This window comes from Chiloscyllium plagiosum, unplaced genomic scaffold (genome assembly GCF_037043375.1).
Source record: "Chiloscyllium plagiosum isolate Xiang-an unplaced genomic scaffold, Cpla_swu_hap1 HiC_scaffold_3, whole genome shotgun sequence".
Classification (NCBI taxonomy): domain Eukaryota; kingdom Metazoa; phylum Chordata; class Chondrichthyes; order Orectolobiformes; family Hemiscylliidae; genus Chiloscyllium; species Chiloscyllium plagiosum.
This window is the reverse complement of record NW_028270141.1, coordinates 65,570,474-65,598,202: the sequence shown is the minus strand read 5'-3', so window position 1 is coordinate 65,598,202 and position 27,729 is coordinate 65,570,474. Positions and strand designations below refer to the sequence as shown.

Sequence of the window (27,729 nt, the reverse complement as noted above, 5' to 3'; positions counted from 1 at the left end):
TGAGCAAAATTACATCCAGATTGCCTTCTGTATATGAATTATTAGTCATCCACAACTCTAGCACATCTTTCTCTATGTTTAGTGTTCATTCTTTAATTACTGTTTGATGCATCAATACTGTTGCCTTTGCCTAGACATAACTAAAGAATATCCATCTGAATATTTATTATCTTCAGCCTTTGTTTCAGGCATAAGCCTTCATCAGGAATATGGGGGTAGGACAGGAGGGGGCTGAGAGATAACCAGGAGGGTGGGGGTTGGGGGAGAGGCAATAGTCAGAGTCAAAACGTGTAGCGCTATTAAAGCTCAGCAAGTCAGACAGCATCCGAAGAGCAAGAGAGTCGACACACGCATCCAATAACCCCACTGTGCTGTGGCTGACCACTTCTATTCCCCCTTCCATTCCACCAAGGACATGGAAGTCCTGGGCCTCCTCCACTACCATTCCAAGCCACCTGACATCTGGAAGAAGAACGCCTTCTCTTCCACACTGCATCAATGTGGACCACTAGTTTCCAAACCTCCCCTGAAGAGCTTTGGCTCGAAACATTGACTCTCCTGCTCCTTGGATGCTGCCTGACCGGCTGTGCTTTTCCAGCACATTTTTTGATCTCCAGCATCTGCAGTCCTCACTTTCTCATATCAGATCCAACTCGCACCACCCTCTTGACCTGTCACACCTGTCCAACTTCCTTCCCGCCAACCTATCACAATTACCCATCACCTGCATCCACTTTCTCCTTCCCAGCTACCTCCGCCCCCCCCCCCTATTTATCTCTCAGTCCCCTTCCCTACCCCACATTCATGATGAAGGGCTTATGCCAGATGGGTCGACTCTCCTGCTCCTGGGATGCTGCTGTGCTTTCTCAGCACCTCACATCTCGATCAAGCTACGAAAGCCTGTGATTTCAAACAAACTATGTTGGACAAAGTGTCAGTTAGACTTGAAACGTCAGCTCTTTTCTCTCCTTACAGATGCTGCCAGACCTGCTGAGATTTTCCAGCATTTTCGCTACGTTGGACTATAACCTGGTATCGTGTGACTTCTCATTCTGGATTCGGAAGAACAGAATGGATTTGAAATAAACTTTAAACAGTGGAACTCAAAGTTTTGAGTGGGAGTTTGTCCATACTACGTTATCCCCATTGGAACGGGGCGAGACCATTTTCAAATCAAGAACCCCAATTTCGTATTAGGGAAAACTTTGATCTCGGCTCTCGCTCTCTCTTGGCCACATCAGTAACATCCTACCTTTCGACCAGCTGGGGTTCGGGCTCAGCGCACTCTGTCGGGTGTTCCCAGGCCGCCCCGCCCCGAGGGTGTGGTCCCATCCGCATCATGGAGCACCCACCGACCAATCGGAGTAGGGCTGCGGAGCTTGGTCCCCGCGGTGGCAGCGTCATAACGGTTTCAGAGCGTGGCTGTGCGCGAGAAGCGGGCGGTGAGACCGCGAGCAGGTGAATTGCGGGAGTGGGAGTGTTTGTGGGGTTGGGGAGGGGGCCGACCTGTCCTGTCCAGTCCACACTCCTACACCGCTTGGGGCCGCTTAATATTAGCACCGAGGGAGGGATCACCGAGCTCTACTCCTTTCTCCTACTGGCCGTGGGCAGACTCCCGATGTGGCGGATCAAAGGATTTTTCTTGTAGCAGCATCTGATTTATTTTAAGGCGGTTTATATTTGAGGGAAATGTCAGCTCCTCATGTAACTCATTACTGCGTAGGTTCATAAAGGATCTTACCTCACTCGTGTTCCTTTTAAAATACGGTGTTGTAGGATCAAAGCTAGAATACAATATTGTAAATACCCTTACTATGTGTATTATCTTTGAGGAGAAAGTGAGGTCTGCAGATGCTGGAGATCAGAGCTGGAAATGTGTTGCTGGAAAAGCGCAGCAGGTCAGGCAGCATCCAGGGAACAGGAGAATCGACGTTTCGGGCATAAGCCCTTCTTCAGGAATGGGGAAAGTTTGTCCAGCAGGCTAAGATAAAAGGTAGGGAGGAGGGACTTGGGGGAGGGGTGTCGGAAATGTGATAGGTGGAAAGAGGTCAAGGTGAGGGTGATAGGTCAGACTGGGATGGGGGTGGAGAGGTCGGGAAGAAGATCTCAGGTTAGGAAGGCGGTGCTGAATTTGATGGATTTGACTGAGACAGGGTGGGGGGAGGGGAAATGAGGAAACTGGTGAAATCCGAGTTCATCCCTTGTGGTTGGAGGGTTCCTAGCCGGAAGATGAGGCGTTCTTCCTCCAACCGTCGTTTTGTTGTGGTCTGACGATGGAGGAGTCCAAAGACCTGCATATCCTTGGTGGAGTGGGAGGGGGAGTTGAAATGTTGAGCCACAGGGTGGTTGGGTTGGTTGGTCCGGGTGTCCCAGAGGTGTTCTCTAAAATGCTCCGCAAGTAGCCGGCCTGTCTCCCCAATATAGAGGAGGCCACATCGGGTGCAGAGGAGGCAATAGATGATATGTGTGGAGGTGCAGGTGAATCTGTGGCGGATATGGAAGTTTCCTTTGGGGCCTTGGAGGGAGGTGAGGGGGGAGGTGTGGGCGCAAGTCTTGCACCTCCTGCGGTTGCAGGGGAAGGTGCCGGGAGTGGAGGTTGGGTTGGTGGGGGGTGTGGATCTGACGAGGGAGTCACGGAGGGAGTGGTCTTTACGGAATGTTGATAGGGGAGGGGAGGGAAATATATCCTTGGTGGTGGGGTCTGTTTGGAGGTAGCGGAAATGACGGCGGGTGATGCGCTGTACATGGAGATTGGTGGGGTGGTAGGTGAGGACCAGTGGGGTTCTGTCCTGGTGGCGGTTGGAGGGGTGGGGTTCAAGGGCTGAGGAGCGGGAAGTGGAAGAGATGCGGTGGAGGGCATCGTCGACCACGTCGGGGGGAAATTGCGGTCCTTGAAGAAGGAGGCCATCTGGGTTGTGCGTTTTTGGAACTGGTCCTCCTGGGAGCAGATGCGGCGGAGTCGAAGGAATTGGGAGAATGGGATGGCGTTTTTACAGGGGGCAGGATGGGAGGAGGTGTAGTCCAGGTAGCTGTGGGAGTCGGTCGGTTAGTAGTAGATGTCCGTGTTGATTCGGTCGCCTGAGATAGAAATAGAAAGGTCGAGGAAGGGGAGGGAGGAATCTGAGACTGTCCAGGTGAATTTGAGGTCGGGGTGGAAGGTGTTGGTGAAGTGGATGAACTGTTCAACTTCCTCGTGGGAGCACGAGGCGGCGCCGATACAGTCATCGATGTAGCGGAGGAAAAGGTGGGGGGTGGGGCCAGTGTAGTTGCGGAAGATGGATTGTTCCACATATCCTACGAAGAGGCAGGCATAGCTGGGGCCCATGTGGGTGCCCATGGCTTCTCCTTTCGTTTGGAGGAAGTGGGAGGATTGGAAAGAGAAGTTGTTCAGGGTGAGGACCAGTTCAGTCAGTCGAAGTAGGGTGTCAGTGGAAGGGTACTGGTCGGTACGGCGGGAAAGAAAGAAGTGGAGGGCTTTGAGTCCTTCGTGATGGGGGATGGAGGTGTACAGGGACTGGATGTCCATGGTGAAAATAAGGTGTTGGGGACCGGGGAAGCGAAAATCACGGAGCAGGTGGAGGGCATGGGTGGTGTCCCGAACGTAGGTGGGGAGTTCTTGGACTAAGGGGGACAGGACGGTGTCAAGGTACGCAGAGATGTGTTCGGTGGGGCAGGAGCAGGCGGAGACAATGGGTCGGCCGGGGCAGTCGGGTTTGTGGATTTTGGGCAGGAGGTAGAAGCGGGAGGTGCGGGGTTGTGGGACTATGAGGTTGGAGACGGTGGATGGGAGATCACCCGAGGTGATGAGGTTATGGACGGTCTGGGAGATGATGGTTTGGTGGTGGGGTGTGGGGTCATGGTCAAGGGGGCAGTAGGAGGAGGTATCTGCGAGCTTGGGCTAGAGGATAAATCTTGTTTCAGAGTCTGTGGTAGCGTTCTGTTGCCAGGAGTGAGACCCATGTGGAATTAAGTGTGAAATGACCCAAACAGAATCACAAGATGACTCAGTAAAGAAGGGGGTCATTTGACCATCTTGTTGGTGTCAGTGCTTTGCTTTAAGTGGCCCTTCCTGTGCTTGTTCCGCCCAGTCCAACAAATCTTTCCATTTCAAGTATTAATCCGGTTTCCTTCTGAAAATTGTCATGAATCCACTTCCGTCAGCTTTTCGGCCATCCCAGATCACAGTGTACTGGGTGATTTATTTTTTCTCTCTGATTTCCCTCCTGGTATTTTTGCTAATTTATCACTTAAAATCTGTGTCTGTTTGTCACTTATTACTTGTCATTAGAAACAGTATCTCAGCAAAACAATCGAAATCTTTCACAATGTTGAGCACTTCTAATAAATCTCCCTGTAGCTAGTCTCTAAAGGAGACTAGTCTCACCATCATCTGCCACCTTAGCATTGTTGTGAAAATGTGATGCTCAAAATTGTCCATAATACTAGGATTAAGTGATGCTGTCGTGATAATGTTACCGGACTGATAATTCAGGGGCTGAGGCTAATGCTTTGGGCATGTGGGTTCAAATCCTATTTGGCAGAAGGTAGAATTTTAATTAAATTTGATAAATTTGGATTGCAATGTTAGTGGTACTTTGTTGGACTGAATGGTCTGTTTCTGTGCTGTATATATCTATGACGCTAAACCCTTGTCAGTTGCTGTAAAATCCCACCTGATTCACTATTATCTTTAAGAAATCTGCCGTCATTACATGTACTGATACTGGCATTTAACTCCAGACTCAAAGAATGTGGTTAACTCTGAAATTGCCTAGCAAGCAAAAGCACTTGGGAATGGACAGCAAAATACTATCACTCCTGATGAGTTATAGAGTCATAAAGCCAAAGCTCTGTCAAAAATGCCTTTTTAACAACTTCTCAACATGTTCTGATATCTTCAAAGGACAAAATATGACTTTTTGTTCATTTTTGTGCCCTCTTTATAGTTATACTATGTTATTCATTTTGACTTTCTTCATTCTTTCTCAAATGGGCTATTACGCACCTGTTAAATTTAATTTGTCATATATATGCTCACTTCACCAGATTCCTGAAATCAGTTACTGTATGTTTCACAGTTTAATGCATCGGACTCCTTATCATTGTTATAAATGTTGATACTTTGCCTTGGAAACTGATGACCAGGATATTCACATATATTTTAAAGAAAACTGGCATTAATACTGACATCTATGAGGCAGCACTGTATACATCCCTCAAGTCAGAGAACAACTACTCAGCACTACCCCAAAGTTGTTGTCTCTTAACAAAACTTGTATCCATGCAACTACCATCCTTTTAATCTTTCAATTTTGCTGAATTTACTTTTTGGCACTTTGAAGTAAGATGAAGAACAGCATTGGTTTTGTCACACAGCCAATAATTATTAAGCACTAATTAACTATGGGATGTCTTTGTTATCCTAAAGTTGAGCTCAGATCTGTTTTCTTAGACTAAATGTTGCCATGGAGGAAGCAAACCTTACTTAGTTCTGGGTACTGATGCATACCAAGTAGTTCACCTAAAAGAATGACAAAATTTTAAGTCGTGTGATGACAATGTATTTCAGTGTAAGATTGAAAAGTAAAAAAAAATTTAAGGAGTAAATTATAAGAGATGAAAGGAAACCTGCAAGGATCGATGAGGAAAAATTTCAAAACTACAATGAGAAATATTTAAACTGGAGTTGAACCTCAGAGTCATAGAGATGTACAGCTGGAAACAGACCCTTCGGTCCAACCTGTCCATGCCAACCAGATATCCCAATCCAATCTCGTCCTTCCTGCCAGCACCTGGCCCATATCCCTCCAAACCCTTCCTAGTCATATACCCATCCAAATGCCTCTTAAATGTTGCAATTGTACCAACCTCCACCACATCCTCTAGCAGCTCATTCCATACACGTACCACCCACTGCATGAAAAGGTTGCCTCTTGGGTCTCTTTTATATCTTTCCCCTCTCACCCTAAACCTACGCCCTCTAGTTCTGGACTCGCCGACCCCAGGGAAAAGACTTTGTCTATTTATCCTATCCATGCCCCTCATAATTTTGTAAACCTCCTATAAGGTCACCCTCAGCCTCTGACACTCCAGGGAAAACATCCCCAGCCTGTTCACCCTCGCCCTAGAGCTCAAATCCTCCAACCCTGGCAACATCCTTGTAAATCTTTTCTGAAACCTTTCAAGTTTCACAACATCTTTCCGATAGGAAGGAGACCAGAATTGCACGCAATATTCCAACAGTGGCCTAACCAATGTCCTGTACAGCCGCAACATGACATCCCAACTCCTGTACTCAATTCTCTGACCAATAAAGGAAAGCATACCAAATGCCTTCTTCACTATCCTGTCTACCTGCGACTCCACTTTCAAGGAGCTATGAACCTGCACTCCAAGGTCTCTTTGTTCAGCAACACTCCCTAGGACCTTACCATTAAGTGTATAAGTCCTGCTAATATTTGCTTTCCCAAAATGCAGCACCTCGCATTTATCTGAATTAAACTCCATCTGCCACTTCTCAGCCCATTGGCCCATCTGGTCAAGATCCTGTTGTAATCTGAGGTAACCTTCTTCGCTGTCCACTACAACACATTTTGGTGTCATCTGAAAACTTACTAACTGTACCTCTTATGCTCGCATCCAAATCATTTATGTAAATTACAAAAAGTAGAGGGCCCAGCACCGATCCTTGTGGCACTCCACTGGTCACAGGCCTTCAGTCTGAATAACAACCCTCCACCACCACCCTCTGACTTCTACCTTTGAACCAGTTCTGTATCCAAATGGCTAGTTCTCCCTGTACTCCATGAGATCTAATCTTGCTAATCAGTCTCCCATGGGGAACCTTGTTAAAAGTATATAATAGCAAAGAAAAGATAATTGGTTCCATCGATGAATACACAAAGTAGAGCTAGCTTGAAACTGAAAAGATAAACATTATGCAGCAGATAAAACAAAAGTCGGAGCACATGTATAGAACAGCGGATATCTGCAGAATGAGTGTTTGGAAGCTGAAAGTTAGCATTAAAACATGAAGGAGAGAAACAGAAGTTTATTATTATATTAGTAACAATTGATTAATGTTGCATGGATTGGGTAAATAGATAAAGTCTTTTCCCTGGGTTGGGGGAGTCCAGAACTAGAGGGCTTAGGTTTAGGGTGAGAGGGGAAAGGTTTAAAAGACACCTAAGGGGCACCGTTTTCACACAAAGGGTGGTGTGTGTATGGAATGAGCTGCCAGAGGAAGTGGGGAAGACTGGTACAATTGCAACATTTAAAAGGCATCTGGATGGATACATGAATAGGAAGGGTTTAGAGGGCTTTGAGCCAAGTCCTGGCAAATGGAACTAGATTAATTTAGGATATCTGGGTGGCATAGATGAGTTGGACTGAAGTGTGTGTTACCATGCTGTACATCTCTATGACTCTATAAGAGAGGCAAATTTGTCGTGGGAAGTGAAGGAATAGCAATGGTACCAAATAATATCTCCTTTTTCGGAGAGGTCACATCAATTGATATGGAAATTGCAGAACTACTTGAGCTATATATGGATAATTAGGAGGATCTGTTATTCAAAAAATCTATTAAAGATAGAATATTTGGATGATAAAGTAAATTCTATCAATAATTACTGAAAAATGTTGGAAGCTATGACCAAAATTTTTCAGACTTTGATGTCGTCTGCTGTAACATTTTTGGTAGTGATGGAGCATTTAATCACATTTGAGAATGCTGGTTAGGACCTCCATTAGCCTTCACCCCACATTTAATTGCCTCATTCTGTGGGAAAAATGTTATTGCAGATTTAATGAACCAGATAGCCTGTTTGTGCTCAAGCATTTTATTAAACTGCAAAGTTTTTAATTGGGAGAAAGTGAGGACTGCAGATGCTGGAGATCAGAACTGAACAATGTGTTGCTGGAAAAGCGCAGCAGGTCAGACGGCATCAAAGGAGCAGGAGAATCGATGTTTCGGGTATAAGCCCTTCCTGAAGAAGGGCTTATGCCCGAAACGTCGATTTTCCTGCTCCTTTGATGCTGCTTGACCTGCTGCGCTTTTCCAGCAACACATTTTTCATCAAAGTTTTTAATTGGTCTGGTTGAACAGGTGTAGCGTAAATAACAAATCAATTGTACATTTGAATGGAGAATTACTAGAAATATATCAGTAGTTGTCTGACATAGAGTCATACAGCTGGAAACAGATCCTTCAGCCCAACTCGTCAATGTTGACCAGGTATCCCAAACTTAACTAGTTCTGTTTGCTGGTGTTTGGTCTATATCCCTCTAAAACTTTCCTGTTTGTGTACCTATCCAAATGTCTTTTAAATATTGTAATTGTACTTGCCTGTACCACTTCCCCGACAGCTCATTCCATATATGCAACACCCTCTGTGTTAAATAGGGCCCCTTGGGTCCCTTTTATATCTTTCTCCTCTAGTTTTTGATTCCTCTCCTCTTGGCTATTCACCTTATCTAAGCCCCTCATGATTTTATAAACCTCTACAAGGACACACCAGGGCAAGTCCCAACTGATCCAGCCTCTCCAGTCCCAGGAATATCCATGTAAGTATTTTCTGCACCCTTTCTAGTTTAACAACATTCTTCCTATTGCAAAATGACTAGAATTGAACGCAGTATTCCAAAAGTGGCCTTACCAATATCTTCTACATATGCAAGATGACATCCCAACTCCTATATTTAAAGCTCTGTCCAATGAAGCAAACATGCCAAACATCTTTATCACTACCCTGTGTACATGTGATGCCATTTTCAAGAATCTATGAACCCCTTGGCCCCTCTATTCAACAACACTCCCCAGGGTCCTACCATTAACCATGTAAGTCCTGCCTTGATTTGCCTTACTAAAAATGCAACATCTTCCATTGATCTTAATTAATCTCTAACTGCCACTTCTTGGCCTTCAAAGTTTGTGAGAAGATTTGTAGCTCGGGTGCTCGTTGTTGTGGTTCTGTTCGCTGAGCTGGAAATTTGTGTTGGAGACGTTTCGTCCCCTGTCTAGGTGACATCCTCAGTGCTTGGGAGCCTCCTGTGAAGCGCTTCTGTGTTGTTTCCTCCGGCATTTATAGTGTATATATAAATGCCGGAGGAAACAACACAGAAGAGCTTCATTGGAGGCTCCCAAGCACTGAGGATGTCACCTAGACAGGGGACGAAACGTCTGCAACACAAATTTTCAGCTCGGCGAACAGAACCACAACAACACTTCTTGGCCTATTGTCCCATAAGATTGTAGTCTTAGATAATCTTCTTTATTATACCACCAATTTTGCTGTCATCCACAAACTCAACACCTAGCTTATTTCTTACTCCACCACAACTATCAAGTTCATTCTTGTTTCAGCGAAGGGTATCATACCAAAAGTAGCATTAGGCATACAATCAGTTCTGCTATAACATGGTAGTTCCATTCTCATGCAATCCCTGTGTTATAAGAAAAATGCTTAATAGCAGCACTATTTAAACTTGGGGCCAGAATCATGTTCTAACCAATATGTGTTTTAAAAACATTGTCCCCAATTTGTCAATTGTGTTATATCAAATTCATATTAACAGAATGTACATTGTAGCAGAATGACCTGTACCTAAAAATAAGGTCTCACACAACATTGTGAAGTGATTCTGATATACATGCAGACCTGATGCAATTTCATAACTAAGGAAATTAAATCTCTTGTCTGTTGTGAGATAGAACAGGGATATGGAGGAGGAAGTTTGGGGGTAGTAGAAAAAGAGGTGATAACTCATGAATATCCACCCCTCCTAACGTGTTGTCAGTTGATGGGGCATCATGTACTAAGAAAAATGTTTCTCTCATTTTCTGTGAAATAACTAGCTAAAGTTCTGAATATTGAGAAGTTTAGATAAATATGAGGTGCTGCATTTTGGAAAGGCAAATCAGGGCAAGAATTATACACTTCATGGTAAGGTCCTGGGGACTGTTGCTGAACAAAGGGAACTTGGCGTCCAGGTTCATAGTTCCTTGAATGTACTTACCTTTATTGTCAGTGCATTGAGTACAAGAGTTGGGAGGTCATGTTGCAGCTGTACAGGACATTGCTTAAGCCACCTTTGGAATACTGTGTGCAGTTCTGGTCTCTCTGCTGTAGGAAGGTTGTTGTGAAACTTGAAAGGATTCAGAAAAGATTTACAAAGATGCATCCAGGCTTAGAGTTTTCAGGAGAGGCTGGACAGGCTGGGGCTATTTTCCATGGAGCGTCAGAGGCTGAACGGTGATGTTGTTGAGGTTTATAAAATCATGAGGGGCATGGATAGGGTGAATAGCCAAGTCTTTTCTGTGGGGTGGGGGATTCCAAAACTGGAGGGTATAATTTTAAGATGAGAGGGAAAAGATTTAAAAGGGATCTAAGGGGCAACCTTTTCTCGCAGAGAGTGGCATGTGTATGAAATGAACCGCCAGAGGCAATGGTGGAGGCTGGTACAATTACAACATTTAAAAGGCATCTGGATGGGTATATGAATAGGAAGGGTTTAGAGGAATATGGGTCAAATGCTTGCAAATGGGACTAAATTAATTTAGGATATCTGCTCGGCATGTGTGAGTGGGACCCAAGAGTCTGTTTCCATGCTGTACAGCTCTATGACAATTAATAGAGATATTCTATGATTTTGCTGTCCTTGGCTCCTGGGTTACAGTTTTGCCAAACAGCGTATGCAAATAATGTTGACTCTTCTATTTAGATTCCCTCTCGACAGAGTAGATCACAATAATTCGTCTCCACTATATTTCTTTTGGCAGGCCTACAGCATTAAAATGTTGGCCTTATTATTATATGCAATTCCTATCTGGCATGGCAGATTTCTCAGCTATGCTTATAAATAAAAATGAAGTAAAAGGAGCAACAAAAGGCAGAAGTCAGTATGTCTGTTTAGTCTCTTATTCAAACTTCTAAATTTCTACTTGCAGAGTGGTTAGGGTTTAAATTGTGCCTGAACTGGTGGAAGTTTTTCTTTCCTTCAAATTTCTGCTCAAACTCTTTTGTATATTGCAGAATGTGAAATCTGCCAATACTGAGTGCAATTTGGCAACATTTAAGAATGTCGCTATAAATATTATTCCCTGATAAACGTAAGAGCAGTAACCTGCTGTTGTTCAGTTTAGTACAGTTGAGAACGGATTTATCACAATAAGCATTTTAATATATTTATAAAGAGTTAGTGACATTTTTAATTTTAAAAAAAACTCTTAAAGTTTGCTTTTTAGTGTTCTTGTGCTCAATAGGGAAGGGTCTATTTTTAAATCAAAGTTGTGTGAGTAACTGAGGTGGCCACTGAATAAGAAAAGGGTTGCCAGGTCCTTCCTCTTCACTTGGGAGTAAAATAATTTGGGCTATCCTGTCCAAAACTGGAAGAAAAGGAGAAACCTTGTCTGGTGTTTCGACATAAGAAACTGCATGTTCGATCCACAATTTCAACCCCCAGACAAGAGAATTACAGTAGCTAAATTGTTATTTTAAAAATATTTTTAAAAAGCAAAACTACTGCAAAAGGCTTTCTTGTATTTGATTTGCAGCAATAACAAATGTTAGGATTTGGTGCCAGTATGTTACGAGCTCAATAAGAAGTAGAAGATTTAAAAGTTCTGTCCTTAATCAGCTAAAAGATTTATTGAGGCTGTTATGGGAATTATAATTTCATCTAAAAGCCAGAAAAAGCAAAATTTTAAAAGGGGTAGCTAAATATTTGCAGGTGGAACCTGAGGTCAATGATTAGCCGAGAGTTGCAGAAAAGTGGACCAGCAGAAGTATAGAATTTCAAGAAAAAACAAGCAATGATCAAGAAGTGTAGGAGAGGGAAAGAAATGGAAAATAAAAGAAAGAACAGTGAAGGAGGACAGAGAATTTTAGGAAACTTAAAATGAAACATTCATTAAATTCTGAATATGTAAGAATCTTGAACTTTCCCACCAAATTCTTCCTTTTCCCTTCCGCTTCCTCTTGAATGTTATGAATCTCAGCAACATTAACAAATTTGTCAAAGAATTAAAGATATATGTAGCTAATATATCTCACTTTTATGCAGATATAATGGCACAATTTTTTAACAATATCAACTCTTGGATTTATAGTGAACGAAGTGCAATAGCTACCGATAGACTTAGTACTGGTCTGAATGAATGAATGAATCAAAACGTGCTGTAGTAAACCAAATGGACTATGTAGAGTTATGAATCAATAGAGATGCAATATAGTAAACAAAGAGCGATGAGTAGAGTTACTGGTATGAATGAATGAATACGATTTCATTTAAGCGTTAATGCGAACATCAGTTTCCTTTGTATGAGGTTTATAATGCAATATAGTAGGGTCAACTTTTACATGAGATATATAGAAAATACAAGACTTTTTGTCCAACAATAAGGGGTCAACTTTTACACGAGATCGACTTTTACACAAATATATAGGGTAAAACCCCTATCTTGAAATAACATTGAACACTGTTGTAATAATTTTTCTTCAGTACTTATGTTGAGAATGGTAGTATACTATTAGGCAAATCCTTTTAAGACTTCAAACTATTGGACAGGGAGGAGGCTTGTTTTATTGGAAAGTGTATGTGGGTTGCTTGCAATTTTCCATCCAGGGAAGATTGTGAGTGACACAGCAGAGATTTCTCACTGATTGTGTAGGTGTACAGTTAGCTAAAGTTCTCAAAGTTTCAAAAATTCCATGTGTTTTCACATCATCTCTTCTAGCAATTGCACCATCTCAGCAATGTATATCCTACATATCTAAACTTGGATGCTGTTTGTGACCATTTTATTTAGAAATATTTCTTGGTACTAGTTATGCCAGAGAAATAAATGTGCCCTTGGAACTGGACCCCAATTAAGTAAGCACTTCCTAGATTAGATGGGGAACGAGAGAACATTTTGGTTATAAAGAGGTTTTAATATTGCATTGAGCTATTGCATTGATATGTAAACAAAGTTGATAGATGTTATTTGTGTGTTGCAGCTGGTGTCTAAATACCTAACCATAAATAAATGAGTATCATGACACCTCACATCAGGCAGATGTGTCTTTGCTACATTGCAATTACCTTGACTCTCACTGAAGCTATATCTCTCCAGCTGAATCAACCAAAAGTGTTGCTGGTATCGTTTGATGGATTTCGATGGGATTACATCCATAGAGTTCGAATGCCACGCTTTAAGTATGTCATGGAAAATGGCATTCATGTAAATCGGGTTACAAATATTTTCATCACAAAAACCTATCCAAACCACTATACCCTTGTTACTGGGTTATATGCAGAGAACCATGGAATTGTAGCAAATAAAATGTATGATCAGGACTTAAATAAAACCTTTTCTATGGATGGAATGGACATATTTGATCCAGTATGGTGGGATGAGGCCTATCCACTTTGGGTTACAAACCAGATTCAAGGCCATAAGAGTGGGGCTGTAATGTGGCCTGGTACTGATGTTCAAATACACGGGATGTACCCAACTCACTACATGATCTATAATATCTCTGTTCCTTTTGAGGATCGAGTGACTCAGTTGATTGACTGGTTCAGAGGAAAAGAACCTGTTAATTTTGGCCTGTTGTACTGGGAAGAACCTGATCAGACAGGCCATGAGTTTGGGACTGACAACCCTTTCATGGATAAAGTCATTGCAGATATTGATCTAAAGCTTGGCTACCTTGTAGAACAACTTCAAAAAGCTGGACTCTGGAACACGGTAAACTTAATAGTCACAAGTGACCATGGGATGACTCCGTGCTCTAGAGACAGGATCATTGAATTAGATCTATACATTGATCGTGATCTGTACACATGGATTGACTTTACACCAGTTTCTGCTATATTGCCCAAAGAAGGTAAGATAACATTTATGACTTTTTTTTTGATAAATCTTGGAATCAACATATTTGGAATATAATTCTGAGATCAGCTATCTTGAACCTGAACAAAGCAACTTAGAAATTTTCTTCATGTTGATAGACTGAGTTGTGGAAAAGAATTGGGTTTTGGGTGTCCACATATACAAGTCACAAGGCTAATGCACAGCTATAGAAATTAATCTTAAGCCTAAAGGAATATTTACTCAAATGGATTGGACTTAAAGCACAAAGGGGGGATTTCAGAGTAGCATTATGTTGATGTACCACCCAGACCAGTGTAAGGTGGTCAGCTATTTACAATTTCTATAAATGACTTGAATGAGAGGATGGGCAATGCATTTGCCAGTGACTTAAAAAAGATGTGTAGGAACATTAATTGTGAACATGAAGCTATAAAACAATATAGATAGGTTAAGTGAATGGGCAAAGATGTGGCAAAATGGAGTATAATGTGGTAAAATATGAAATTGTCCACTTTGACAGTAGGAATATTACCTAATGATGAGAGATTGCGGAGATCTGAGATGCAGATATCTGTGTTACCTCGTGTATACATTACAGAAAGTATATGCTATAACTATATATTAAATCAGGAAAGCTAATAATGTTGTTCCTTATTGCAAGGGGAATTGAATACAAAGGAAAGGAGGTTATGCTTCAGTGGTACAAGGCACTACTGGGACCACATCTGGAGCACTATGTATAGTATTAGTCTCCTCATTTAAAATAAGAATGTAAATCTATGGGAAGCAGTTCAGGGAAGATTTATCATATTTAATACCAGGAATGGAAGGTTGTCTAATGAGTAAAGGTGGGACAGGCTAGGCTTGTATCTGCTGAAGTTTAAAGTAAGAGGCAACTTGATTGAAAGGTTTATGATGCTGAAAAATCTTAACATGATGGATGCGGAGAGGATGTTTCTATCTAGGAGTGAATCAAAAAGTAGGGGTTATTGTTTAAAAATCAGGACTTAGCTATTTAAAACAGATGATATCAAATTTTGTTCTTCAGAGGATCATCAATGTCTGAAACTCTCCTCCAAAGAAGATGGTGGAAGCAGCATCCTGAATTTGTTTAAGACAGAGGTGAATAGATTCTTGCTAAACAAGGGGATAAAACATTATAAGGGATAGGAGGGAATACAGATTTAGGGTTACAGTCAGATTAAATAGTGAAGACAGTTTAAGATGCTGAATGTGCTATTCCAGTTCCTTGTTCGTATGAATGCTCTAGCTTCATTTCCAGCTATCTTTCAACAAAAAATTTGAATGTGCTTTTTGCACCAGCCACTGATGTGACAGCCATTTTGTTTTGCTGCAGGTAAATACTATGAGATATATAATGCTTTAGTGAATGCTCACCCCAATATGACTGTATACAAGAAGGAGGATATTCCAGATCGCTTTCGGTACAAGCACAATAAGAGAATCCAACCAATAATAGCTGTGGCAGATGAAGGGTGGACAATTAATCAGAATAAGACAACTGGAAAATTTAATTGTAAGTATTTTCTTTTTAAAAATGCTTTCTAAAATTCTTTTAAAGAAATAGAAAATTGACATTCTTTTTGGATAAGGCAGTTATTAATAAAGGGGGGCAATTTCTTCTCGTGTCTAGCTATGCACTTTTGTCACTCTTCAACTATCATAAGCACATTACATGCTTTTATTTGGCTACTTCAAAGCACATTGAGAGAAGATTGCATTAATTTAGCAATCTAAAGACTAAAAAAATTTCAAACTGCAAGGATAAAGAACTGATGCATGCACCACAATATATGAATTGCTCTTAATAAGACCATAAGACATAGGAGCATAAATTAGGCCATCCAGCCCATTGAGTCTGCTCCACCATTCAATCATGGCTGATAAGTTTCTCAACCCTATTCTCCTGCTTTCTTCCTGTAACCCTTGATTCCCCTTGACAATCAAGAACCTATCTATCTCTGGCTTAAATATACTCAATGACCTGGCCTCCACTGTCTTCTGTGGCAGTGAATTCCACAGATTCACCACTCTGGCTGAAGAAGTTTCTCCTTATCTCTATTGTAAAAAATCTTCCCTTTACTCTAAGGCTATGCCCTAAGGTCCCATTCTCTCCGACCAATGGAAACATCTTCCCAACATTCACTGAAACTTACAGAATACTCAATGGTCTGAACAATTATGTCCTCCCTCATCCTACTAAATTCCATCGAGTGTATTCGCAGAGTCCTCAAACATTCCTCATATGCTAAGCTTTTCATTGCTGGGACCATTCTCATGAACCTCCCCTGAACTTGCTCCAGGCCAATATATCCTTACTGAGATATGGGCCCAAAACTGTGCACAATACTCAAAATGTGGTCTGACCAGAGCCATATAGAGCCTCAGAAGTACATCCCTGCTTCTCAAGTCCTCACAAAATAAATGCCATCATTGCATTAGCCTTCCTAACTACTGACTCAACCTGCAAGTTTACCTTTAGAGAATCCTGGACTAGAATTCCCAAGTCTCTTTGCACTTCAGACTTCTGAATTTTCTCCCCATTTAAAAAATAGTCATGCTTCTATTCTTCTTAGAAAAGTGCATGATCTCATACTTCTCCACATTGTACTCCATCTGCCACGTCTTTGCCCAATCTCCTAACTTGTCCAAATCCTTCTGCAGCCTCCTCACCTCCTCCATACTACCTGTCCCTCTACATATCTTTGTTTGTCTGCAAACTTAACCAGTATGCCCCCAGCTCCTTCATCTAGATCATTAATGTATGAAGTGAAAAGTTGTGGCCCCGACACTGACCCTTGTGGAACACCACTTGTCACCGGCTGCTATTCCTGAAAAATAGAAATACGTAAATATATATTTGTGTTCCAATTTTCTCTCTCAATCTTTTTTAAGCATCTTACTATTTGATTTCCATTGAAATTGTCTTCCATTCTGTGTGCACTTATAGTTTGCGAGTATTTTCAGAACGACTTTTTCGTATTTAATGATCATCTAAAGCTAGACAGAGCAAAAGTGATAGTTGTAAAATCTTACTGGTTCACCAGTGTCCTTTTTACAGTGTCCTTACCATTTGGTCTAACCTATATGTGTCTCAAACTGAATTGGTTAAATCCTGAGTTCATTCTGAAGTCACCTAGCAAGTCATTCTGTTGTATCAACCATACTAAAACAGCTAAAGTTGGGCAACAAATGGCGGTCATGCCAGTGGCATTCATATCCCAAGTTCCTAACTGAATACGTAATGTTCAAATTGTATCTATCAAAATGATGCATTTTTATAAGTTAATATCCCCTTTTAGAGATTTGCTTTTAAGTGTAGATAACTCAAAACTTAACATGTTTCCTTGGTACTCAACAAGGAACTTATATATAATAAGAATGATACTCGCGTACCCATATATGCAAGGTTGCCTGGGGATTGGTCAGTTGTTTCTTAGCAACTTCATCAAGCTTTTTGATCAAGTTAGCAACTAGTTCTTTGTTCTCTAGTTCTGACATGATTAATGAAATGATAATCTCATCCCTGCCAAGTTCTTGGTCGCCAAGCAACCAGCACATATAGTGCATTTGTTATAAATTTAACAGTAATTTTAACCTTAACAATTTTATATTCAATCTGATCTAGATTGCCACCTTGCAGGTTATCATCTTTTCAGTTTCCTTAACAATAGCACAGTTACACCACATTAATCTCACATTAAGTTTAGAATCAAGATAACAAGACCTTTGGATTTAAGTATCACTTAAACTTTGAGTACTGCAAACAAACTTCACGTTCTTAAAGATTCATAGGTTCAGCTGAACACACATTACAGATTCAATATGTTACACCATACCTCTCCATTCTTTTGTCAGCATTTGTTTCTTTTCCTCTTAGGTTGTTTATGTACATCACTCTTCAGCATGCATGTATAGCAGATGGTAAAGAAGTTAAATGGTATGTTGGCCTTCATAGCGAGATATTCCGAGTACAGCAGCAGACATGTCTCACTGCAATTGTACAGAAGTTTGGTGAGATAACATCTGGAGTATTGTGTGCAGTTATGATCCACCTATCTGAGGATGGATATTCTAGCTATGGAGGAACTGCAGTAAAGGTTTACCAGACTGATTCCTGAATGGCAGGGCAGATGTAAGACATATGACATTTTATGATCAGCCACAAGTGATGGAGCAGGCTTGAAGGGTGACTGGTCTACTCCATTTCTCATTTTTGAAGTTTCACCAGATGTCATACTGCTTGTGGCGCCAATGGGAAAAGGCAGCAGTTAGCTTAAAGAGTCTGACCCTTTAAATCTAATCAGGTTTATTCAGAGTCTAGTAAGGTTTTGATAAAATCTTCCAATTCATGATTCCCTGGCTTCCCCCAAGGAATTCCTTTTTGGAAAACCTCTCCCATAATTGTTTGCTGTTCCAGTTCCTTGCTTCTTGTTGAACTGACAGAGAACACCACAAGGTCACAACAACCCCACAAACTGAGCTAAGTCCAGAAGGTTTGAGGATGTGAACTTGTGCATTTATTCTCCAGTTCATCCACCAGGTGGTTACTTGTATTTCTTTGATATACAGTTGCACTTGGCTTCTTTTAGACATCTTATGCACTTGGTCTAACTCCTATTGGACTTTGGTGATATGCCATGGCTGTGGAGGTAGGACAAAGGGGATTCAGTTTAAACAAAAGTGGTCCAGACAGATGTCAAATTGTCATTGGTCACAGGATGACTATTTCTTATTGTTTATGTCCACCAGCTCCATCTGTTCTACTCAAGTGTAGTTTTGGGGCCAAACAGACCATACCATTGCCTAGGGTGCACTGCATCACACCATGTTAGAATGATTTTTGGAAGGCTGTCATAACTTATCTCCTCTTGCTTGGGCATGCTGAGCCAGACTCATGACCACTGATGCTACCTTCATAGTGCAGTTAACAGCAATCTTAAACCTGCATGAGGCTTCCTCAGTAGCCTAGGTAGATTTAGGAGCACATTATATAGTTGATTCCTCCATATTTCACTCCAATGACATTACCAGTATTAAATTCATACTTGGTTTCTGTATTTACAAAGGAGGGTGGAACAGAGGCACAGCGGCACAGTGCTTAGCATTCCTGCCTCACAGCATCTGGGACCTGGGTTCAATCCCATCCTTTGGTGAATGCTTGTGTGGAGTTTGCATGTCTTCCAATATCTACAGGGGTTTCCTCTAGGTTCTTTGGATTTCCCCCACAGTCAAAAGATGTGCAAGTTAGGTGGATTGGCCATTCTAAATTGCCTAGTAGTGTCTAGGGATGTTTAGGCCAGATGGATTAACTATGGGAATAGAGTGGGAGAGTGAGGTGTCTCGGTGGGATGTTTATCAGAGGGTCAGTGAAACTTGATGGGCAAAATGGCCTCTATCTGCACTGGAAGAATTCTGTGATTTTATGAGGACACAAATAAGATGCAGAAATGATGGGGAACACAGTGATTAGTGACAGGGAGGAACTGAACCAAATCTGTATTAGTAGAGAAATGGTGTTGGAGAAATTGTTGGGATTAAAGGTTGATAAATCTCCAGGGTCTAATAATTCACATCCCAGAGTACTTAAGGAGTGGCCCGAGATATAGTGGATACATTGATGTTCATCTTCCAAGATTCTTTGGAGTCTGGAATATTTTCTAATGTAGTCCCACTATTCAAAAAAAGGAAGGTGGAGAGAAGACAGGGAGTTATAAACCAGTGAGTCTTGATATTGGTCACAGGAAGATGCTAGTCTCCATTATCACTGTTTTTTTAGCAGAGCACACGGAAACAGTGGTAGAATCGGACACAGCTTGGATGTGTAAAAGGGAAAACATGCTTGACAAATCTACTGGAATTCTTCAAGGATGGAATGAGTTCAGTTGATCAGGGAGCCCAGAGGATGTGATTTATTTGGACTTTCCCACAAAAGAGATTAATACGTAAAATTAAAGTGCACAGGATTTGGGGTAGTGTATTGAGCCTGATAGAAATTGGTTGGCAGACAGAAAAAAAAGAGTAGGAATGAATGGCAGGCACTAGAGGGATACTGCAGGATCCCAGCTATTTACAATATATGTTATGATTTACATGATGGAACTAAAGATAATATGTCAAAATTTGCATATGACAGAAAGCTAGGTGGAAGGAAGAGCTTTTTAGGAGAATGCAGAGATGTTGCAGTGCAGGCTGAGCGGTCAAATGCATGGCAGATTCAGAATAATATAGGTAATTGTCAGGTAAATTGAGAGCGAGGAATGTTCACCAAGACTTGGGTGTCCTTGTGCATCAGTCACTGAAAATAAGCGCACAAGTGCAGCAAGCAATAAAGAAGGCATACTGTATGTTGGCCGTCTTGCTGCAGTTATACTGGGCATTGGTGAGGCCACACCTGGAATATTGTGTGTTTTGATCTCCTTATCTGAGAAAAGACCCTCTTTAGAGGAAGTGCAGCAAAGATTTACCAAGTTGATTTCGAGAAAGGCAGGATTGATGTATGAGGAGAGATTGAGTCGGTTAGGATTGTGTTCACTGGAGAAAGTGAGTACTGCAAATGCTGGAGATTAGAGTCGAGAGTGTGGTGCTGGAAAAGCACAGCACGTCAGGCAGCATCCGAGGAGCACGAAAATTGACATTTTGGGCAAAAGCTGTTCATCAGGAAGTGTTCTCTTGTGTTCACTGGAGTTCAGGAAAGTGAGGGTGGAATCTCATAGAAAACCTATAAAATCTATCAGAATTTTTTAATTCATTCATGGGATGAAGGCATCATTGGTTAGGCCAGCATTGCCTATCCTTCCCATTCCTAGTTGCCCAAAGGGCAATTGGTGTGGGGTCTGGTATCACATGGAGGCCAGACCAGGTAAGGATGGCAGTTTCCTTCCTTAAAGAACATTATTGAACCAGATAGATTTTTTTTCTGACACTTGACAATGGTTTCATCTCTTAATTCCAAATTTTTTCTTATTGAAATCAACCTTCACCATCTGTCCTGGCAGGGTTTGAACCTGTGTCCCCAGAACATTATCTGGGTCCTTGGATTAACAGCCTAGCGAGAATACCATCAACCCTACTGGAATGTAACAGAATTTGACAGATTAGATGCAGGAAGAATGCTCCCTGGGGAGGAAAGGGGTCATATTTGAGCATAAGGGGTAAACCTTGTCAGACTGAGATGAGAAATTTGTTCATCCAGAGAATGGTGAATCAGTGGAATTCACTGCCACAAAAACTGTTTGAGGCCAAAACATTGTGTTTTCAAGAAGGCGGTAGATACAGCTCTGGTGGCTAAAGGAATCAAGAAATATGGGGAAGGGCAGGATTCTGGCATTGAGCTTGATGATCAACAATGATCATATTGAATGGCAGTGCAGACTCGAGGAGTAAAATGGTCTACTCCTGTTCCTCTCTTCTACATTTCTATGTAAAAAACAGTGGGACTGCTAATGGTGGTAAAGGAATAAAGGATGTAAAATGCATGTGATCAGAGGTCTCAATAGAAGCAAATAAGTTAATTCCACTGAGAACAAAGCTAACAAGACACAAACAACATGTGGTAGAGAGCGGGTGGGATCAAAATGCAGGACAGCGTTCATACTCTGAAGTCATTGAGCTCAACATTGAGTCCTGAAAGCTGTAAAATGCCTAAGTGGAAAATGAGGTGCTGTTTGTCCCAGCTTGTGTTGCGCTTTGCTGAAACATTGCAGTAGCTGTAGGATGGAAATCTTGGCATGGAAGTAAAGTGGTTTGTTGAAATGACAAGTGGATGAATGAAGTTATTCTTCGAGACAGGGCATAGATATTCTGCAAAGCAGTGACCCAGTCTGTGTTTAGCTTTGCCAACGTAAAACAGACTGCATTGTAAGCAGTGAATACAGCAAACTACATTGAACAAAATACATATAAACCAAAGTTTCATGTGGAAAGTGTGGAGAGAGGTGAAATGAGCACTTGTTGCAACTTTTCTGGTTGTATGGAAAGGTACATGTGAGAGTGAGGAAATATTTAGCCATGATGGAAGACTGGAAGGTATCATGAAGGGACAGACCCTATGGAATGCTGACAAAGAAGGAGAGGGGGAGATGTGTTTGGTGGTGGCTGGAAGTGGCGGAAATGGCAAAGGATGATCCTTTGAATGTGGAGACTGGTGGGGTGGAAAGGTAAATACAATGAAAACTGTCCTTGTTCTGGAAGACAGGGCAAGTAGTGAGGGTTCAGAACTGTGGGAAATGAGTCAGACATGGCTAACGGCCCTTTCAATCAAGAAGGATAAGGTTAACACATCACTGGTATATCTGTGGAAAATAGCATCATCAGAACAGATGCAATAGCGTCTCTTTTCCCCCACTAACGCAGTGTATTTTTGGTCAACTCTGCTGATAGTAAAGCCTGATTTTCTCTAATCAAACCTACATTCTCACCTATTTTGCATTTCAATCTCAACTTTACCACTCTTAAGCATTCCGTCTTTTGCTTTGGGCACCTTCACCATCTCTTCTACTTTCTCCTCCCCACTTTGCCAACAAAATAAAGTCATTTTCCAATCCCCTTCAGTTCCAAAGAAAAGTCATTGGATTCAAAACATTAACACTGTTTCTGTCTCCACAAAGTTAAAGATCACACGACACACAGGTTTATTTGGAAGTACAACCTTTTGGAGCGCTGTTCCTTCAGTTACTGCCAAACCTGCTAGGTGTTTTCAGCAACTTTTGTTTTTAATTCCAGTGAAGTTAATCTGGATTGACCGTCATAGTTCCTCCACTCTTCAGCTCACTCCCAATACTCCCTTTTACTGTGGTTTGGGTTGTTTTACAGACATACCAATCAACCCTATTTTCTCTCCACTGATGTCAGACCTACTGAATCAGTCCAGCATTTTTTTGTTTCCTTCACAGTCCTCTATATCTGACTACATTCTAGGCCATCATATTACATTTTGATGTATTCCCAGGTTCCCTCATTCCCTTAATGCCATGCACTGGCACTTCCATGGGATAGAACATAGAATATTACAGCGCAGTACAGACCCTTCGGCCCTCGATGTTGCACCGACCTGTCATACCAATCTGAACCCCATCTAACCTACACTATTCCATGTACGTCCATATGCTGTATAACTTTCCATCAATAGTCTTCAGGTACCACCCATCTGTCTCTTAAATGACATACACACTGTCATTGGCTTTCATGGTCCTCTAAGGCCTTTTTTCTTCCTGTTTTGCAGGATTGATTTCCTCAGAAACTGGATTCTTAAGTTAGCTTCCGTGAAATCTGGGTGTGGGCTCACCAATGTGACCTCTTGATTACCCATAATGGCTGCCACTATTCTGGACTCATAGTGATCCCAAGACTACTTTCAGTACAATAACTAATGTAGAAAGCTAAGTACCCTATGTTGTATGATTTGATTTAAAGAACATATCTAGAAAACAAAGGAAAATGAATTCAAAGTGAGAATGTTAACACATTGTCTTGGAATTCATCCCCATTCATAGGTATTCACCCTCCTAGCTGGATCATTATTCACTCCTTTATCTGTCCAACTGTTCTCTCTCTTACTGTTCTCTCTCTTTCAGCTCTACCCTTACCTATCGTTTACTCTTTACCCCCTCCCCCAACCCTATCTTCTGCATATAAACTGATATTTTCCTAGCTGCCATCAGTTCTATGGAAGGGTCACTCAACCCAAAATGATAACTCTGATTTCTCTCCACAGATGCTGCCAGGCCTGTTAAGTTTTTCCAGCAATTTCTGTTTTTGTTGGAGTATGGAAATGTTTCCTAAAACCAAATAAGTTCAATAACTAAGTATTTCTTCAATTATAATATGGTTACTGTGGCTTTATTGAGTTATTTCAATATGCATTTAAAAAATTATTTAGGATAGTGAAAACGTATTTGTTATACTTTCCTTTATTGGTCAGAGTATTAAGTATAGGAGTTGGGAGGTCATGTTGCGCTGTGCAGGACATTGGTTAGGTCACGTTTGGAATATTATATGCAATTCTGGTCTGCTTCCTATCAGAAGGATGTTGTGAAACTTGAAAGGGTTCAGAAAAGATTTACAAGGATGTTGCCAGGATTGGAGGATTTGAGCTATAGGGAGAGGTTGAATAGGTTGGGGCTGTTTTCCCTGGAGGGTCGGAGGCTGAGGGGGTGACCTTAGAGGTTTACAAAATAATGAGGGGATTGGATAGGATAAATCGACACAGTCTTTTCCCTAGGGTGAGGGAGTCCAAAACTAGATAGCATAGGTTTAGGATGAGAGGAGAAAGATATGTAAGAGACCTAAGGGGCAACTTTTTCACACAGAGGTTGGTACGTGTGTGGAATGGACTGCCAGAGGAAGTGGTGAAACTAGTACAATTGCAACATTTAAAAGTTATCTGGATGGGTATATGAATAAGAAGGGTTTAGAGGGACATGGGTCAGGTGATAGCAGGTGGGACTAGATTGGGTTGGGATATCTGGTCGGCATGGACGAGTTGGACCGAAGGTCTGTTTCCGTGCTGTACATCTGTATGACTCTGTGGTTTGAAACTTCTTAAAACTGTATCAAGAGCAGTTAGAGTATCCAAGTACATTAGCACCTGTCAAAACACACTTTCTGTTCCCATTGCTTATTGCAATTGAATTGCAGATGCATCTGTGCACTTGCATGTGGATCCAGGTGGTTACTTGTAATGATAGAATTTGCTGTGTTGAGCATAAATTCTCCATTCAATAAGGACTTTCAGGAATTATGTGCTTATTTGAAATTGATTTGTTTGTCACACAACTGCTCTTTTCTTTCCTTTAGTGGGTGATCATGGATATGATAACACCATAAACAATATGCAACCATTACTGATCGCCCATGGTCCTGCTTTCAAGAAGAACTTTACCAAGGAAATCATGGATATTGTTGATATTTACCCATTAATCTGCCACATTTTGGGAATTGTCCCAATGTCCAATAATGGCACCTTAAACAATGTTCGAGAATTATTAGTTGATGGAAAAATGATTGCAACTGAAAGTTCAGTCGTGGATATTGTATCCCAGGGTGAAATAAACACAAGGGGTTCATATGCTTGGCTTGGAATTCTCCTTGGAAGTGTACTGGTTGTTTGTTTTCTTATAGTATTTATACAGCAGGTTACAAAAAGCCAGATGTCTGGATTGAATATTCACCAAGGTGAAATGTCTCAACCCTTGCTGTCAAGATGAATTTGAGTGTATTGAACTGTTCTTTGATATGGAACTTAACGTTTCTATATACCTTCTGTCAATTGTCATTTATCATCTAAAAATGGTATTAACTATCTGAGAGACTGTAGTCATACAATATGTGAAATTAGGGTTATAGTTTTGCAGATTCAGAAAATGTCTGTCAGTTATGCCCTGTAGCAGCTTGGGATGGTAACAGTACTCAAGTGGGTCAGATCTACTAGTGAGTTTAGAAAGTAATGCCATAGAGAAACTTTATTGAGTGATGACTACATGATTAATGTTAAAAGAATTTGGTTAATAAATATTTACTCAAATACCTTATTATAATTTTAAAAAATCACATAACAGCCATTCTAGCAACTGTCACCTGTTGTAAGTCACAATCTAAGACATTACAGGCAGAATTTTGTGGTTCACATTGTTAGGAAGAAGAGAGGGAAGGATGGGGTAAAAGTGGTAAAATTCCCAAGGTGGTCCTCCTGCTACCCCTCCTGCCTCTCCCAACTTAGCTGCAATTTTATGAGGGTCAGATGTGGCCAATTATTTGTCACTTAAAGACTGCCCTGTTCACCCTAAATCTCAAATTTGATGCTGTTTTGAGTTGTACAGTGAGAACCCGAGCAGGTCACCACATTTAGGCCTCAGGTGTGAAAAGAGTGAGGTCCTCCCTGGAGGACTCCCTTTCCATTAGGTGCCCACCCCCAGAGACTGTCAAATAAGTGGGATTGGGTTAGATCCTGCCTCTACTTAACTAATGTCACTTAGTATTAAGTGACTGTGTAAATCACAAAACATGTAAAAAGTGAAACTATCACTGTATTCTAACAGATGAAAGGCTTAACAGACAATCAATTCTTCAATGTATGATTTCAGTTACATCACACTGTAAATTTTTGCTATAAATTCTGTGTTAGGATTGAGCCCTTCACCATCACCTGATGAAGGAGCGTCGCTCCGAAAGCTAGTGTGCTTCCAATTAAACCTGTTGGACTAATGGTGTTGTGTGATTTTTAACTTTGTGCACCCCAGTCCAATACTGGCATCTCCAAATCTAAATTAATCTGTTTGTGTAGAAATGTAACACCTTTATGATTTTGAGATCCATTGAAGTCAATCATGCAGGATGTAGATCATTCTGGGGGTGGAAGAAGTTCTAAAGTGATATTGATATAATGAGATGGGCAAAATGTGGCAGCCAAGTTTAAATGGCTTAAATATGAATTGAACTCATAGTAAAAATGTAATTACACTTCAAGGAAAGTTAGTTGCAGGGAAGAGCAGAAGGATTTGAGAGTCAGGTTTACATTGATGGTAACACATATTGGTAAAAAAGAAATCCACGAGGCTGGATTTTGTTGTGCACAATGGCATTGGGCCAGGAGAATTGGACAGAAGTCCCTTCATTGAATCCCCAACATCAGTTCATTAATAAGATACTTAAAGGCTATGGTAGCAGGAATTTGAAGATGTCTCTGGATTTTGCCTGTAGCTTCGTTTGGGTGTGGCCGGGGGAGGGCTGGAAGAGATCCCTTCTTCATAGGCACTTTGTCATTTGAGGGATCACGGATCTACCAAATCCCTACCTTTTACCTGATATCACCTAGTCAGTAGTGTGGTGCTGGAAAAGCACAGCAGGTCAGGCAGCATCCTGCTCTCCTGCTCCTCGGATGCTGCCCGACCTCCAGTGCTTTTCCAGCACCACACTCTCAACTCTAAACTCCAATACCTGCAGTCCTCACTTTCACCTGTGACCTCATCAGTAACCATCTCCCTGTGATCCCTATCCCACCCTACTTGCTTGTCTCCACAGATTAAGCATTGATCCTTGGTGAAGCCTTCTCTCTCATTCAGTTAAGAAATTTTCTTTTCCAGAGTGTTCAGTCTTTGGAATTAGATTCCACAGAAGGTGGTGGAAGCAGTGCGTTTGAAATAAAGAAGGAAGACCCATTCCTGTTTTCTATAAGCTCTTCTAGCCCTATTTTTCCCCACCCATGGTAATTTGGCCTTCATTCTTGACTGCATTTAATCAATTGAGACCGTATGTTTTGGAATACATTTCTGCCTACTCCTGACAACCTATCTTGTCCACCTTTCTAATCTTTGCTATTTGTTGGTGAAGCACATTGGGTATTTACTATGTTAAAGTTACTACATAAATGTAAGTGGTTGTATTTTCTGTAATCATGATCAAATGCACCCATTTGTGGCTCTAATCTGCCAGAGGTACAGCTTTACCTATACAATGGTGGAAGATATTTATTAGCATTCAAGAAATCCTATGGTAATTTGGGACACTTGGATTATACACTTAAAACAGAATTTACAAATAAATGAAGCTGATCACCAAGTGGGTTTGTTGTCACATTGTTAAATTAGAAATCCTTGGAAAAGGAACAAAAACAAAATGTAGCTTATTCATTTGGTACAAATATTATTTAGGGCATATTTCTTTCAATTCCTTTTGCGATCAAAATGATTTAAATAGAGTTGGTATTCAAATTAAAACCTCAACTGCAATCTAAGTAACTTCTTTCATTGAATTTTTCTGGTTTACTCATTTGGGAAGTGACATCACTGAAACAGTGGAGGTGGGGGATAAAAGCATGGGGAAGAGTGCACACTTCATCAACTGACCATGTA

The 27,729-nt window shown here is 41.2% G+C and overlaps 2 protein-coding genes across 4 annotated transcripts in view; one reads left to right on the top strand and one right to left on the bottom strand.

Annotated features, from left to right (window-relative positions):
- Nucleotides 1-27,729, bottom strand: part of enpp4 (ectonucleotide pyrophosphatase/phosphodiesterase 4) — a 75,492-nt gene that overhangs the window by 8,211 nt on the left and 39,552 nt on the right. The window contains exon 5 of one of the 2 annotated variants that reach the window (XM_043682791.2): nt 17,855-17,872. The exons of the other annotated variant lie outside the window; for it this stretch is intronic. Within the exon in view, the coding sequence (XP_043538726.1) occupies nt 17,870-17,872 (3 nt within the window). The 3' untranslated portion in view covers nt 17,855-17,869. Of the gene's footprint in view, nt 1-17,854; nt 17,873-27,729 lie in introns of those variants that run through there. 2 annotated transcript variants of the gene reach the window in all.
- On the top strand, nt 1,334-26,694 carry enpp5 (ectonucleotide pyrophosphatase/phosphodiesterase 5). Of its 2 annotated transcripts, none has more exons than XM_043682756.2 (4): nt 1,334-1,458; nt 12,999-13,871; nt 15,216-15,395; nt 24,677-26,694. In XM_043682756.2, exons 2-4 carry the CDS (start codon nt 13,028-13,030, stop codon nt 25,084-25,086), a joined length of 1,434 nt encoding a protein of 477 aa, XP_043538691.1. In that variant the 5' UTR covers nt 1,334-1,458; nt 12,999-13,027; the 3' UTR covers nt 25,087-26,694. The 2 variants fall into 2 exon arrangements, with proteins under 2 accessions (XP_043538691.1, XP_087836061.1); XM_087979935.1 differs by lacking the exon at nt 1,334-1,458 and adding an exon at nt 1,598-1,719.